The sequence below is a fragment of the Dermacentor albipictus genome, chromosome 4, assembly GCF_038994185.2.
Source record: "Dermacentor albipictus isolate Rhodes 1998 colony chromosome 4, USDA_Dalb.pri_finalv2, whole genome shotgun sequence".
NCBI classification, from domain to species: Eukaryota; Metazoa; Arthropoda; class Arachnida; order Ixodida; family Ixodidae; genus Dermacentor; species Dermacentor albipictus.
The window spans coordinates 14,286,146-14,301,756 of NC_091824.1; the positions used below are offsets into that span (position 1 = coordinate 14,286,146).

Sequence of the window (15,611 nt, forward strand, 5' to 3'; positions counted from 1 at the left end):
ATTCAAAGTATGTTCAAATGGCTTTTATGGCTTCCGTAGGTGCGTCAGATTAGTTCACACAGTTTCAAAGAACATGCAAACGACACGCGCTCCCCACTGTTCACGTACCGTCCGCCATCTTCATCTGCCCTACGCAACACGTGGCATGCCCAGTTTCTTCCTCTGAATAGTGACTAGAATATCGGCTACCTCTATTCCCTCTCTAATTCACACCGTTATGTTCGTGTACCTTAAGGTTACGCCCCACATTTTTCATTTCATCGCTCGTGGCAAGGTTCCTTAACTTCTTCCCAAGCTTTATTGTTAATCTGCAAGCTTCTGCCCCATATGTTAGCACCGGTAGAATGCAATGATATTGCCCTTTTTTTAAGAGCAACGGTCAGCTCCCAGTCGTGACTTGGTAAAGCCTGCCGTGTGTTCTCTAAGCTATTCTTATTTTTCTTTAAGTTTGCTTCTCAAGGTCAGAATCCAATGTGAGTAATTGACCTAGACAACATACTTTTTCACAGGCTCTAAAGGTTCACGGCGAACCATTAATTTTTGTTCTCTTGCCGCACTATTAAAATATTACTTTAGTTGTCTTCTGCTTCATATTCTTCAACCTTAGTTCTGCATATTGTCAACTAATGCCCTCACTCATACTCGGACTAAAAGTGCCAAACTTGTGCCCTGATCGTATTTTTATTTGTAATCGACAAACGTGAACTTCCGCGGATACCTGCGTGCTGCTTCACAATATACTTCCAGTTTATTGAAATTGGTCACGTTAAACCGCATTAATGTGGCACCATTACTGTGAAACCAATACAAAAAAAAATATAAAACCAAATTTTGTTTCTTTTTGCATCGTTAAAATAAAAACATTGACGACAATAACATCTATTCTGATTTCTAGCCATTGCCACGAAAGCTAGCGATATAGAACAGACTTCTTGACGCTGCTTTCACTCTTTTTTTTTTTGCTAGCGCCCCTTTCAGTGGTGGTTCATCCGGACCACCAGACGATAGACTTGGGTGGCACCGCTGCCTTCAACTGCATCCCATCTGGAAATCCTGTGTCCACAATGGTGTGGATCAAAGACGGCAAGGCTCTGCGCCCAGGGGACACCGGCGTCCAGGTAGGAAACTGTACCATCCAAAAGGAGCAAATAGTCGCAAATCTTCTACTATCGCCCATAATCCATCAGAAACGCGAGCACTGACACATCACCACACTGCACCGCGAACTGTGCGATTTTGTTTTATTGATGGCGCTCATTTATCCTGCCGAGGAGATTTATTTTGTCAGCGCTTAGCGCGGCAGGCCGAAATACTAGAAGGCAGCGTAGGCGGGGCAAACCTCGTCGTAATGCGCTGGAGTTGCTGTTTCCGGGTAGCAGCTGCATATAGCCATGTTACATCTAATGAAGTGTCCTGTACGCTGCTCTAATGTACTTTTCGTGCTTCGGTAATTTACCATCACTTCTCAAGTATACTGCACTAATGTGCATTCGGGTGCGTCGCAGCTTGCAAGAAAGACTATATTGGTACCTTCTCTTGATCCTCGTAATCAGCCTGATAGTGTGAAGGCTCTCAACAAATTTTTGTATGAGAGTGGACAAAAGACTTTGAAGAGTCTTGGAGCATGCAAGATACTCACCACCATCTTCATTCTCATAATGAACGTCTTCTTTATTCTTTCTTTTTACACCCTTTCCCCTGCCCTCAACGCCGAGTAGCAGTTTAGAACATTGATTCAGGCCGACCTCTCAGCTTTTCTATCATGATAAATACCTCTCTTTCTCCTGAGCGAACATTTGACAACGAAGTGCCTGCTCTCAGAATAGCCGAACTGAATTCGAGGAAGATCAATAGCGTGGGCGAGAGACATGAGGCATGTCCTTGTATACAACGAAGTTTCATACGCTAAATTGTGCCAATCACCAGGTATAACAAGGTCGCTACATTATATAAGCTTCTCGACGTTGTCTGTACTTGGTCATTAGTTTATATATGAAAACACAGAACTTAAAATGTGTATTCAATTGTATAAGTGCCTTGACTTGCCATTCACGGCCATAAAATACGCGGTTCACGTTAAAAGGCCACTGAAATTTGTAGTCATAAACGTTGCTGCGGTATCTTTGCACTTGACACTGAAACGTACAACGATACCATAACAGCCAGACGTGATAGAATGCTTTTGAATCTGAGCTATCGTGCGATCGTTATTTTTTCTTCTTCACGGCAAGGGACACAGTGGGTGTAAGACGTGTTGTCCTGGTGGTGTTTCCATCTAAGCCCAATGGCTTGTTCGCACTCAAGTACTCAAGTGTAGCTCAACTGTTATGCTTGTCCGTTTCTATTGTATTACAAATAAAAATAAGTAGGGGTCACCAAGAATAATCAGCACACTTCAGTGATTTCTCTTGCGCTGGATACATAGGAGGCTACACACATATAGGAGGGACCTATTGGATGTTGTTACAGAGCTCGCACTGCCATCTTCTGGTAAACAACTTCCTTGCCATTGACACAGCGTTCTTGTCATCCGCAATGGTATTGTCGGTTGTGTGCACTGAAATGCAGGCCCAGATATCACAACTCTCAGAGTTTGTTTCAGACGCATAACTTTGCACTAGATACAAAGAACGACTGTTCTACAATCGTGCAGTTGCTAATGACTCCTGCTTCCAAGTGCTTATTGACGCAAGAACATGGGTTCGAATCACGATGTCGGTGGTGGAAAAGTTCTCTATAAGTGCACAAGCCCTAATTTGCCTACCTCCATCGCAGTTTACTGATGTTCGTATGCCACACTTAAGGCAACACCTAACGTGAGGAAGTAATGGTAGCGCTGCGTACGGTACCTTCTTTCTTTTAGAAGGTATGTGTGCTTTAGAAATACTTACGAGTAAACTATATGCATTCAAGCCTTCTGTTATTGCTCATTTTCTGATTACGAAAAACAGGGCTGGGCTCAATGCAATTTTTTGTGCCTTAAGAGCCCTGCCACGTCAGAGAGTTTGCTAAGGGTTGGGTTGTCTGCAGTGGGCAAATAATTGTCGTTTGCGGGCAAATTGTTTCTTTTTCTTTTCTGCTACGGAGGCTGTTGACTTAAGTGCCAGGAGAGATAATGCCAGACTGATGACGATGGATTGACGATGTTGACGTTGCAAAAAGGACACACCGACGGACAGGCTCAGGATACTGAGTTTCTAGCTTTGAACTGCTCACTAACGAAAAAGTAATTTACTCAGTGAAAGTAACGATGCTCTGTCACTATTGAGAGGACAAAATGTTTGCCGTGAAGGCGATAGATCTACAAGATTTTCGTGTTCTGAACAGGAACCGCTCCAGGAAGGCCACTTCAGGTGCGGTCAATAAGTAAGCAAATTAATTATTGAATGTGTGCCGTTGAATTTGCTGCCACACCATTTATTTTTCATGTAATTCTGAAGTTGATTTTAATTTATTTTCCGTATATGAATGCCACATCTAATCGGGGCGTGAAAGATATCGGTGCGCGATACATCTGTGCGAAACGGCGGCGCGAATAAGCCAGATGCTTATTAGGGAAGCTGATCATCCCAGGTTCCTGTATTAATGTAGCATTCGTTATACGCTACTCATGTGAACGCAATACAGTTCGGAACGTTTTTAACCCACAGGGATTATGCACCCTTTGAACTAATTTCACGACAATAATTCGAGATTGTCACTACATACGTGGCAGCATGGAAACGCAACTAGTACCTCTATCAAGCGGGCAAGTTAAGTGCACTTAAGGGGAGTGCGCCTCGGGACCTTGAATGACAATTTAGGGTACGCACTGCTAAACAGAAAAACACAGCGTACAGTCGCCCAAATCTTTAACTGGTGTGCGGGAGCGGCGACTTTTCCGTGCGTCAGCGCCGTTTGACAGGGCGAGGCTGGAAACAGTCTGAGGCTAAGCGCATGCGGACAAAGCGCGCTCAGCTGGGCCCATCGCCTACTAGGCTGTTTCCAGCCTCGCCGCGTCATACGGTGCTGACGCCCGGAAAAGTCGCCGCTCCCGCACACCAGTTAAAGATTTGGGCGACTGTAATTGTACTGAAGAAAAAAATGGCGACAGCCTAAGAGCACGTTTTTGAAGATGCAGATTCAAAAGAAAAAGCTTTTAAAAAGTGTTTGTTTCACGTTGTATTATAAATCAAAAGAAACTATTTTTTCTCAACAAGAAACGAATATATTTTTATTATAAGAGTGTTGCATGTCAATGCCGGCCAAGACAAATGCCTAGCCAATCCAGAAGAACATAGCGGCGTGCGACGAGGCGGCATTGGACCCTGCTAGAACAGAATATGAGCGAGTTCTCTTCTGATTGTTTTCTTAAAAGCTGTTCAACAACTAAAATTAACTTCTGTGTACTTTTTTTGTGCATTACATTTTCTACCGTTTAAACCGCTGGCGGTGAGGCAACGCACTCGACCAGCAAAGTGCGTTCCGTGAATGCACTCCGACCAGAGTGCACTCTTCTGCGAGTACACTCTGCTTGCGATGTTTTGATATGGGAAAGTGCACTTATATCGAGTCACACTCTCCGTAAGTGCACTTGTCGCTTGACAGGCATGTGACTGTTCTGATGTCGAAGAAGTGTTCCACTGCGTAGTAGTTGGTTCACTGAGAACAGGTAAGGTACTGTGAAGGACACGAGAAGGCAACGAAGGACAAGAAGGAACGGCAGAGAGATTGACTTAGGGTCTCGCCCGGTTGGTTACCACACATGGAAAGGGAAAAAATTAAGGAGACAAGCAGAGTCATTGTGTGCACATTCGCAGATTAATGTTCACTCACGTATATGTTCACTCACGAGTGTTCACTTTCGAACGCTCATCTAGTCCATATATTTCTTTAAAAAAGCAGCATTAGCCCTTTGGTGACCTTATGCAAACTAGAGGTCTTCGGCCAGGGTTCCAAGACCTTAGCTTCCGAGAGTGGTCTGTCCTCTAAGCGGTTAAGATTCAAACACAGAACACCTCAGTAAGAGTTGTAGGCTGGACAGTGGCACCTACTGTGTTCCGTGTTCTCATCCCGTCCGCAAGGGTCATATGCGGCACCGTTGGCCATTCTGATAAGAAATATGAGCGTTCACGAATGCGACATTCATAGGCGGCACACTAAAGTTGCTGCACGACCGGACAATCTGAGTGGCAGGTCAATTAGCATGTCAGGGTAAGATGAATATTATCGAGACTTAGCAAAATCAAGCGAATCCTAATTTCGAAGTGTAATGCTAGGCGAAAATAAGTTGTCGAGCTGCATCGGTCCTCAGTAACGGTTTGGTACGCACTGTGCTTGCTGTTGAGCCAAACGTGCTGTTCCATCGGCCTTGTAGCTGCCGGCGATTCTACAGTGGATCGGTAGCCACTGAAATATAATAGGCCGTTCTCGAAAGCTTGGTGGTCCGTACGTCGAATTTCATATACCATCTGTTCATTAGGGTCACGACTCAAAGGAAACTGTAGCGTTTGTAAGAAGGGCTGGAAGAATGTTGGGACGAAACGTCGTTCTATCTGCGCTGTGTCCTATTTTTCTTTCCACCGTTGTATAATTTTGCTGTATAAGTTATTCTTTAACACTGGTCGTCGCACCTATTCGGCAATACCACTTTATCAACTAAATGTTATTTAGGCTAGTTCTGGCGGTAATTTCAGGTCTCTCCGGATGGCCGCTCGCTGGTGATACAGCCCGTGTCGAGGAAGGACGCCGGCATCTACCAGTGCCTCGTGCGCAACGAGCGCGACTCCGCCCAGGGCGCAGCACGACTCAAACTTGGCTGTAAGTCCGCGACGTCTTTCCCGCTACTTCGAGTGGCATTGTGCTCTTTCCGCCTTACATGCCATGCACTGCGAATCGCGATCCGTCATTCGCTAATTCGCAATCCCGTTGGCGCTACTTCGTAACATTTATTCGAAGAAATCTAGGTAACTCAAAAAAAATAGGTGCATGCTTTTTCAAATGCATGCTTTCTGAAACACCTAACTATAAATAACCCAGTGATTTCACAACATATGCCGCCAAAAATAGGTGACCCGTTTGTGACTGTGTGGCCTTTCTCGACTGATCCTATGAAAGCAACGTTTGGAGTATCGGTGGAAGAAAGCAGGGAAGATATTGATACGACCGGATCCGTTACAGACAAGGTAGTACAAGGTACAAGGTAGTTAAAGAAGTTTTAGGAGGAGAAGGAAGGTTAAGGTGATGTATGTATGCATGCTAGAATGAAAAGCATGTATAGCATACCTGATTAACTCTAGCAGGCTAGGTGACTATTTGTCGCCGCGCCGTTTCAAAGGGGTGTCAACAAATCACCATCAGCAGCAGTATTATGCAAGAGGAGGCTGAGGTACTGGTGGAAAAGAGTGTTAGAACAAAGAAGTTAAGCCAATAAAAAATCAATCAAACCAATTAGATTTATAGCAAGAAAATCAACCTTCACACCTCCTCATCTGTCTCTCCCACAGTCTCGGCTCCCACATTCTTGTCAGTCTTCGCGGAACAGTCTGCCGAGCCTGGCCGTGGGGTGTCGCTCCAGTGCTCGGCCACGGGCAGCCCACTGCCTCGCATTTCGTGGGCACTAGACGGAGCGCCTCTGCCGGACGTCAGGGGTAGGACCGTGCCTCCGTCGATGATGGCGCTTCCTGGTCATGTGTCCAGTTTCTTCAACATCAGCGCCGTGCGGCCCGACGACGGTGGTTTGTACACTTGCCGGGCATCCAATGGCGCCGGCACGGTGGAGCATGCCGCCCGTCTCAACGTGGTCGGCCCGCCCCGCGTGAAGCCCATGACTCCCGTAAGCGCCGTAGCCGGAGAGAAGCTGGTACTCGATTGCCGCTACTCCGGCTATCCGATCGAGGCGTTCTCTTGGAGCCGAGGTGCGAGTGCTGTTTCTTGGTGCAATTTCTGAAGCAGGGGCGCTATAACGTAAAGCTATTCCAAACTTTTCGATTCTAACTATGCGATCAGCCCTCCTCGACAGGTCAAAAACGTTTTCGAACCATCCCCACCTCGCCTGTCCGTCACGCGACGTCACGAAAATCACGGTGGCGCCCCATCTGATATGACGCATAGACACTGATTATGCATGATTGCACCGAACAAAATAACGATAGTTATTTCTGATTCGATGCCTTTCGCCATAAGCAGTCGGCTATGGTCCAAAAGTTATGAGGCTGCACCCACTTCACCTGCCTGTCGCACGACGTCGCAAAAATACGAAAACTCACCGCGTCACCATGACGTGTACGCGGTAAAGGTGCATTATTATGCCGAACAAAACTGATTTTCCTTGAGAAAAGCCGCAGGCCGCTGTGTTCAGAAAGGAATAAAAGAGGGCTGCCGCCGATCGCTCAGGCACGGGCTACTCGCACCTGCCGGAGAGCATGGGTTTATTTGCGTACAACAGAACTTTTTGCGTGGCCATGTAACGTTTTTGAGAGCACTTTCGCCACGTTTACGATCTCGCTCTGTCAACTTTTGTTCGCTGAGGATCCGTTTTAGTGGCATTCTTAACCTTCCGTTGCATGCCGCCACAATTTCCGACCAGCCACCTCAAGCTAAGTAAAGGAAAGCGGACCAATCGCAGACGCTGCAATGCCGTCTTCATCCCGTTAGCGATTTTCAGTGCACTGGCTCGGCCTCATCGAATCCCTCTCCACATGAGCGCGCTCTTCGCCTCTTGTCAGCCACTTATATAAGACTACCCGCTCAGTGTAGGCAATATTATTCGTTTTTAAAGCGAACAAAGATGACCTCCTATAAACGAGGAGAGCGTTTGATTGACCTGTTCAGGCAACCCTGCGGGACATCGCACCATTGTTGCGTCAGTGGCTGCGCAAATTTGAAGTCAGGAGATTGGAATCAAAACATACTGGAATAGTTTTACGTTATAGGACCCCAGATATTAGAACGAGTGTGCTGCGCGCATATACAGATATAGTCGTGCGAATGCTACAGCATAAAAAAGAATGTCGAAGGCTGATAGGGGCAGTGGGATTCTTACAGAAGTCGTTTTGTGATGTTTATTCTACAACGCTATTCTGCGGAGCATGGCATCAACAAGGTTATTCGACGGAGCACGGCGTCATCAATTTGATTGCTGAGTCACGGCAGACACATTACGACCTGTTACTTTTCCGTGATGTTCGGACAATTTTGTTTTTTAATTCTTTGATGATTCCGTGACACAATCCAAGCTTGGCTTGCACAGTTGAAACAGTTGAAATCTTAATTATTTCTGAACAACAACTTGCGTATTTATATTAAGAACTGTTAGTTGCTTCTAAACAGGCAACTGGTAGTGTGAGTAGCGCTGGTGGCAGAAAGCTTTTGGCGCTATCATAGCGAACGTTGTCAAATACGCAGGTATTTTAACGTATATATGCTTTCTTCGGACTAATTCACACACGCACACCTGCACTCGCACGCACGCGCACACACACACACACACACACACACACACACACACACACACACACACACACACACACACACACACGCACACGCACGCACGCACATGCACGCACGCACGCACGCACACACACACACACACACACACGCACACGCACACGCACGCGCGCGCAGCCGGTTTCGTGCTCACGACGCTCATCGCTTCATTTCAAATCGCAAAATCATAAGGGTTACCTGTATATCGAGGAAGCGTTACTTCTAGTGGCCATTCTTCATGGTTCTTCCTTAACTGAAGAGCAAAGCAATCACTGGTATTCTTGGCAGCAGAATAGCCGGGGTCCTATAGCAGATGCTTTGGATATCAAACTGCTGCCTAAATCATGCCTTCAATTTCCATGATTAAAGAGGGTGTGGTTTTGTTTCGAGATAACGCACTGACTTTGAGAGACGCCATATGGCAAAACTCAGGTTCAAACATTATTTACACCTGGTTGGACTGCATGCATGCAAAGCTGAGTCTGCAAGCAGTGTTTTGACGTGCATCGTCGCAAATAACCACCGCGATTGAGAAACGAATCTTCCACCTCGCGATAGTCGCTGAGCCACCATGACGGATTGAATACGCTAGAAGCTAGCCTTCAGTTCTCTTCTTTTAGTCCTTGTGAGCGCAAAGTATTCCCCAAAAGTCATGGAGAATAAAAAAAACTGCATCATTTTCGTACTTCCTATAGCATTACAACTTTTGAATATAGTAGGCACGATAGAAACATAAAGTGTAGTCCTGATCTTAACTTCAGTATAAAAAAAATGGCTGTGGCTTAGGTAAGGTTAAGCCCAGGATGCGAAGCATACTAGCCTTTATTTTAGTTGTTGAACCACTGTTTAGCCTGGAGAACTGCTGTTGCTTGGCTATATTTGGCTCGGCTAGACGAAGAAACAACTCATGCGTTACTCTGCTTCGCCTTGGACGCCCCGCATTGGACGCGGTGAGCGTCGAGCAACGCAGCGTTCGGCGCGGCAACGAAATGTGCGCCTGAGCAAGCGACGCACGCCTGAGCCTTAGAAACAGCTCGTTTCTAAGGCAACACCGCATTCACTAGAAGCGCTTTTGTACCGCTTTGAAGCATCGTACTCGTGGCTCAGTGGTAGCGTCTCCGTCTCACACTCCGGAGACCCTGGTTCGATTCCCACCCAGCCCATCTTGCAAGAGTTGAGCCAAAGCCACTTCTCCTCTGTCGTGACGTCACGGTGTCACGTGGTATTCAAGGCGACACCGCCGCGCCTGAGGAGCTGGGTTGAGCTCTCGTAATATGCTTCGCATAAAAAACTTCCTGCAGAACCCATCTAACGATTAATGTTGATGGTAAAGCGATGAACATTAACGCAATGAAGCAACACACCAGCCGAAACGCGTGATGTATGCGGCTGGTATGCAGCCAGGCTCCTGCTTGGATGGATGGATATACATATCGATGTTATGAGCGACACCTTTGGAACGGGGTGGTGTGTTGCGCCAACAAGCTCTTGCTATTATACTGTATAATATACAACCTACGTAAAAAAATACACGATGAATTTCCAAAAACAAATTTTCTGACCCCCTATTGTGAACTTTGTTATTGTACGTTTCCGTTTTTTGTCGTTTAACTACTTTTCTTCCACCAATCTTCCAGCCGCCTCTTACTAATCTTTGTTGCGGACATGTTTACTTTCCCCCTGTTCTCGCTGAACGCGAGGGCTTCAAGAGGCCAGTGGTGCCTAAATTGACCGCGGGACAGATATCTTCACATTCTAACAAAACATGCTCCGTCATTTCCCTAGCTTTACCGCAGCACGCACGTGCTTCTTCTTCCTTCTTCTTTATAGGTGCGTGTTCTAAAGCACCCTCATCTCGCTTGGAAAAGCAATAAGATTCCCTTTGAGTTATCATAAATTGTTTCTTTCCTGATTTCATTTCTTCCTCTTAAGTCGCTACACATGGAAGGCTTCTTTTCCATTGCCGCCACCCATAAGATCACTTCAGCCTCACTGACTTGCAGCTTGACGTTCTTTGTTGCTTTGTCGCTCACCCTGCAGACCACATAATTGTGGTAAGCTTCCTAATTCTTTTCTTCCACCGTGAATCATTGTTTTTCCTGTGCAAATGCGTCAACACTTCCCGAGCGCATTTATATTGGTCCTTATTCCTTAGTCGTTCTTCATAATCAATTTTACTGTGAGCTTCCCTGACTTCAAAACTTATGCAGCCCATATCACCCGGCACATATTCATAAGTAGTCTTCTCGTGAGCGCCCAGTGTGAGGCGTCTCGCTGGCCTTTGGTTGCCATCGAGTCCTGATTGTACCCCTGATTTCAAGCAAGCAACCGCATTTGCAAAAGTAAGTCGTGGAACCATTACTCCTTTCCACATGCCCCGGAGCACCTCGTACATATCGTATCCCTATTGCGCTCTGTGCTTCATTATGGCTGCATTTCTCTTCCCCATCACTGTTATTGTTTTTTCCTGTTTTTCCATATATCTATTGGTTTCGCTTATCCATATACCAAGGTATATTCTTTTACCTCAGGTATTTCCTGGCCCTGTATTGCTACTGTCTGTTCACTGTTTTCATTGAGTACCATAACACCTGATTTTCTAGCGCTAAATTACAACCTAAGTTCTCGCCTGCCTGTGCACAGATATAAGCCAGACGTTGAAAATCGCTTTCCTTGTTAGCTAGCAAGACAATGTCGTCCACATAAAATAAACCTGGAAGCTGCTGCTCCACTACTGTACCCACCTGTTTGCATGAGAGCTTAAACCCGCTATTACTTCCTTCTAGCGCCCTCTTCATCTTCACCATGTACATCATAAACAGCAGTGGGGATAAAGGGCACCCTTCCTCATTCCCTTGTTGATATCAACATTCTCCTCACTCCTCCTTCCTTCCTATTCTACGCAAGCGGTTTTTTGTAGGGAAAGCTTTCTTAAAAGCTGTAGACAATCGTCGCCTAAGCCTTCCCCTTCCATAATATCGCACAAGATGTTGCGGTTTACGTTGTCTTTCGCTCAAGCAATGCCTGACAAGGCCACATATAATGGTCTGCTTTCTACTCTTGATATTACAACACACTGAGTAAGAACGAACAAGTTATCATCCAAAAGCCTATCTATTCTCAAGCCACTGTGAAATTCTCCCAAAATGTCGTTATTATATGTCCATGCTTGCAGTTTTGATTTGATTGCCGGCATTACTAACCTGTATATAACTGATGTAATGGCCAATGGTCTATACAAGTGAATTCTATCTTCCTGCACCTCAGCTTTTAAAAATAAGCTCTACTCTGTCGCGAACTGACTGGTAGACTTCTTTTAAAGTTTTTTCCACTCTTTTCTCGAGAGCTTCCTTTCTTTTTGGTCCTAGTTCATTAATCAGCCTAACTGGAACCTCGTCTAGCCCTGCGGCTGTGCGCTTAGGAATTTTGTCTTTGGCTTTCTTTTAGTTGAAATTTGTGAGCTCCTGCTCCTTTTCCGTCTGGTTCTATGGCATCACGCACTGTGCCATCTAGCGGAGTCGCCAGGAGGTCGGCGCATCGCGCTTATCAATGTACAGAGAAAAATTATGTGGTTTTATGTGGCAAAGGTGAGGAGGGAAGATAACCGATGGTCATTAAGGGTTACGGACTGGATTCCAAGGGAAGGGAAGCGTAGCAGGGGACGGCAGAAAGTTAGGTGGGCGGATGAGATTAAGAAATTTGCAGGGACGGCATGGCCACAATTAGTACATGACCGGGGTTGGAGAAATATGGGAGAGGCCTTTGCCCTGCAGTGGGCGTAACCAGGCTGATGATGATGATGATGATGATGTGGCAAAACCACTTTCTGATTATGAGGCGTGCCGTAGTGTAGGACTCCAGCAATTTTGACCACCTGGGCTTCTTTCATCATCATCATCAACCTGGTTACGCCCACTGCAGGGCAAAGGCCTCTCCCATACTTCTACTACTACCCTGGTCATGTAGTATTTGCGGCCATGTTGTCCATGCAAACTTCTTAATTTCATCCGCCCACCTAACTTTCTACCGCCCCCTGCTACGCTTCTCTTCCTTTGGAATCCAGTCCGTAACCCCTAATAACCATCAGTTATCTTCCCTCCTCATTACATGTCCTGCCCATGTCCATTTATTTTTCTTGGTTTCAACTACGATGTCATTACCTCGTCTTTGTTCCCTCATCCCATCTGCTCTTTTCTTATCCCTTAACGTTACACCGATTATTCTTCTTTCCATAGCTCGTTGCGCCGTCCTCAATTTATGTAGAACACATTTCGTGAGCCTCCAGGATTCTGCCCCGTATGTGAGTACTGCTAAGACAGAGCTGCTATACACTTTTCTATTGAGGGATAATGGCAACCGGCTGTTCATGATCTGAGAATGCCTGCCAAGCGCACCCCAGCCCATTCTTACTCTGCTGGTTATTTCAGTCTCATGATCCGGATCCGCGGTCACTACCTGCCCTAAGTAGACGTATTCCATTACTACATCCAGTGCCTCGATACCTATCGTAAACTGCTGTTCTTTTCCGAGACTGTTAAACATTACTTTACTTTTCTGCACCCACCCTTCTGCTTCGCCTCTCCAGGTCAGTGAGCACGCATTGCAATTGGTCCCCTGAGTTACTAAGCAAGGCAATATCATCAGCGAATCGCAAGTTACTCCATTAACTCTTATCTCCAATTATTCCCAATCCAGGTCTCTGAATACCTCCTGTAAAGATGCTGTGAATAGCATTGGAGAGATCGTATCTCCCTGCGTGACGACTTTCTATATTGGGATTTGGTTGCTTTCTTTACCGAGGACTACGGTGGCTATGGAGCCGCTATAGATATCTTTTAGAATTTTCACATACGCCTGGTCTACACCCTGATTACGTAATGCCTCCATGACTGCTGAGTTTTGGACTGAATCAAACGCTTTCTCGTAATCAATGAAAGCTATACATAAGGGTTGGTTATATTCCCCACATTTCTCTCTCACCTGAATGATAGTGTGAATACGGTCTGTTGTTGAGTAGCCTTAACGAAATCCTCCCAGGTCCTTTGGTTGACAGAAATCTAAGGTGTACCTGATTCTATTGGCTACAACCTTAGTAACTACTTTGTAGGCAACGGATAGTGCGCTTATCGGTCTATAATTTTTCAAGTCCTTGGCGTCCTCTTCCATATGGATTAAGATTATGTAGTGTTCTTCCAAGATTGTGGTACGCTCAAAGTCATGAGGCATTGCGTATAGAGGGCGGGAAGTTTTTCTAGAAAAATCTGGCCACCGTCCATCAACAAATCTGCTCTTACCTGAACCTCCCCAGCGGCCTTCACCCTCTGGATAGCTCTCAAGGCTTTGTTTACTTCGTCCGGCGTTACTTGTGGGATGTCGAATTCCTCTAGACTATTCCCTCTTCTATTATCGTCTTGGGTGCCACTGGTACTTATACTATACATACTCAATAAATACCGTTCTCCATCCACACACAACCCATACATACCATACATACACGCCATGCATACTCATTTAATAAAAAAACAGATATACAAACCTCAGCCTTCTCATCAATATAAAGCACACACATATGCACCCAGCCATTTAAACTCAACGAGCCACTGTACGCTTTTATTTCAATTTAATTACCTTTCCTAATTAGCATACTCAGAATTGCTATGTATGTGTCAGTACATTTCTCTAAGACGCATTACTAAGTCAGTCACAACCTGCTTATCCATGGACACGCCACACATACACACGCATTCATTTCTTTAGTACAATGAACCACGACACACTCGCATTCACTTCAGCCTAATTAGCTCATGCTTGCTTACCGTAACATAGCAGAGTGTGGGTGTAAGCCTGCATCTTGCCGTAATTACCGTGCTCACAATTACCATGCACACAAAAGTAAATTCCTCTAAGACTCTTTATTAGGTCAATTACCGTACTCACAATTACCATGCACACAAAAGTACATTTCTGGTGAGTGGTGGCGTTGGCTAACACTCCCAAGGTTCTACCAGGACACATAAATATCCAAGAAAGTTGATGGGGAAACAGCGCCACGGTAGCTCAATTGGTAGAGCATCGCACGCGAAATGCGAAGGTTGTGCGTTCGGTTCCCACCTGCGGCAAGCTGTTTTTTCATCCACTTTAATTCCCATTAATTTATCGTTTCATTATTCCATTTTATTAAGCACAAGTAGTTTCCCCTTTGGTGTCCTTGGTGTCAGTGTTTCTTGGCTTCTTATGATCTGACTAATAAAAATCGGCCCCCTCGGTTAACCCCCTTTCTTCTCGTTTATTACATAACGAGGGTCTCGAATCCGGCTACATTGATGCCTTCAGGTAGCATATGTGGGTTTATTGACCAGTTGCTTCACCCAAAACGATCACGTTCTCGCGACGCCGGCGGCAAGAAAGACGTTCCACGTCCGCCGCCAAGGTCTGTGAGTGGTGGCGCTGGCTAATGATCCCAAGGTCCTACTAGGACACATAAATATCCAAGAAAGTTGATGGGGAAACAGCGCCGCGGTAGCTCAATTGGTAGAGCATCGCACGCGAAATGCGAAGCTTGTGGGTTCGGTTTCCACCTGCGGCAAGTTGTTTGTTCATCCACTTTAGTTCAAATTAATTTATCGTTTCATCATTCCATTTTCTCAAGCACAAGTAATTTTCCCTATGTTGTCCTTGGTGTCAGTGTTTGTTGGCTTCTTATGACATGACTAATAAAAATCGGGCCCCTCGGTTAACCCCCTTTCTTCTCGTTTATTTCTTGAATATGTTAGACACCTAAATAGATAGGGATCGGAAGGTACGTGAAGTATACGTTAAGTATCATAAGAAAGCCACACCAGCACACACCTTTAGTCGTTCTTCATCAAAACAGTCATCGACAGGAACAATTTTCCCTCAGGCGGCGTCCTTCACGTCAACCCTGTTCAGTTCCAAGCCGCCGTTGAGTTTCTCGTTGTAAACATTAATTCCGGTCACCCCTCATATAAGATCCTGTTTAAAGGGTCCTTGAGCTACCTTCAATAAATAAATAAATAAATAATAAGCTTATTGGTGTAATATTTTCAATGCTATAAACAACTTTTAAAAATAACTGAAAATATCGAATGCCAGATATGCATGAAGAGATCATTTGAGCAAGAAAT

The 15,611-nt window shown here is 45.5% G+C and overlaps 1 protein-coding gene across 2 annotated transcripts in view; it reads left to right on the forward strand.

The window, feature by feature from the left end:
- The window catches only part of LOC135917152 (cell adhesion molecule Dscam1-like), a 1,023,231-nt gene that overhangs the window by 375,226 nt on the left and 632,394 nt on the right, over positions 1 to 15,611 (forward strand). For both annotated transcript variants that reach the window (XM_070536836.1, XM_070536837.1), the window contains exons 10-12: positions 967 to 1,118; positions 5,676 to 5,799; positions 6,486 to 6,896. In XM_070536836.1, the coding sequence (XP_070392937.1) occupies positions 967 to 1,118; positions 5,676 to 5,799; positions 6,486 to 6,896 (687 nt within the window). The remainder of the gene's footprint in view (positions 1 to 966; positions 1,119 to 5,675; positions 5,800 to 6,485; positions 6,897 to 15,611) is intronic.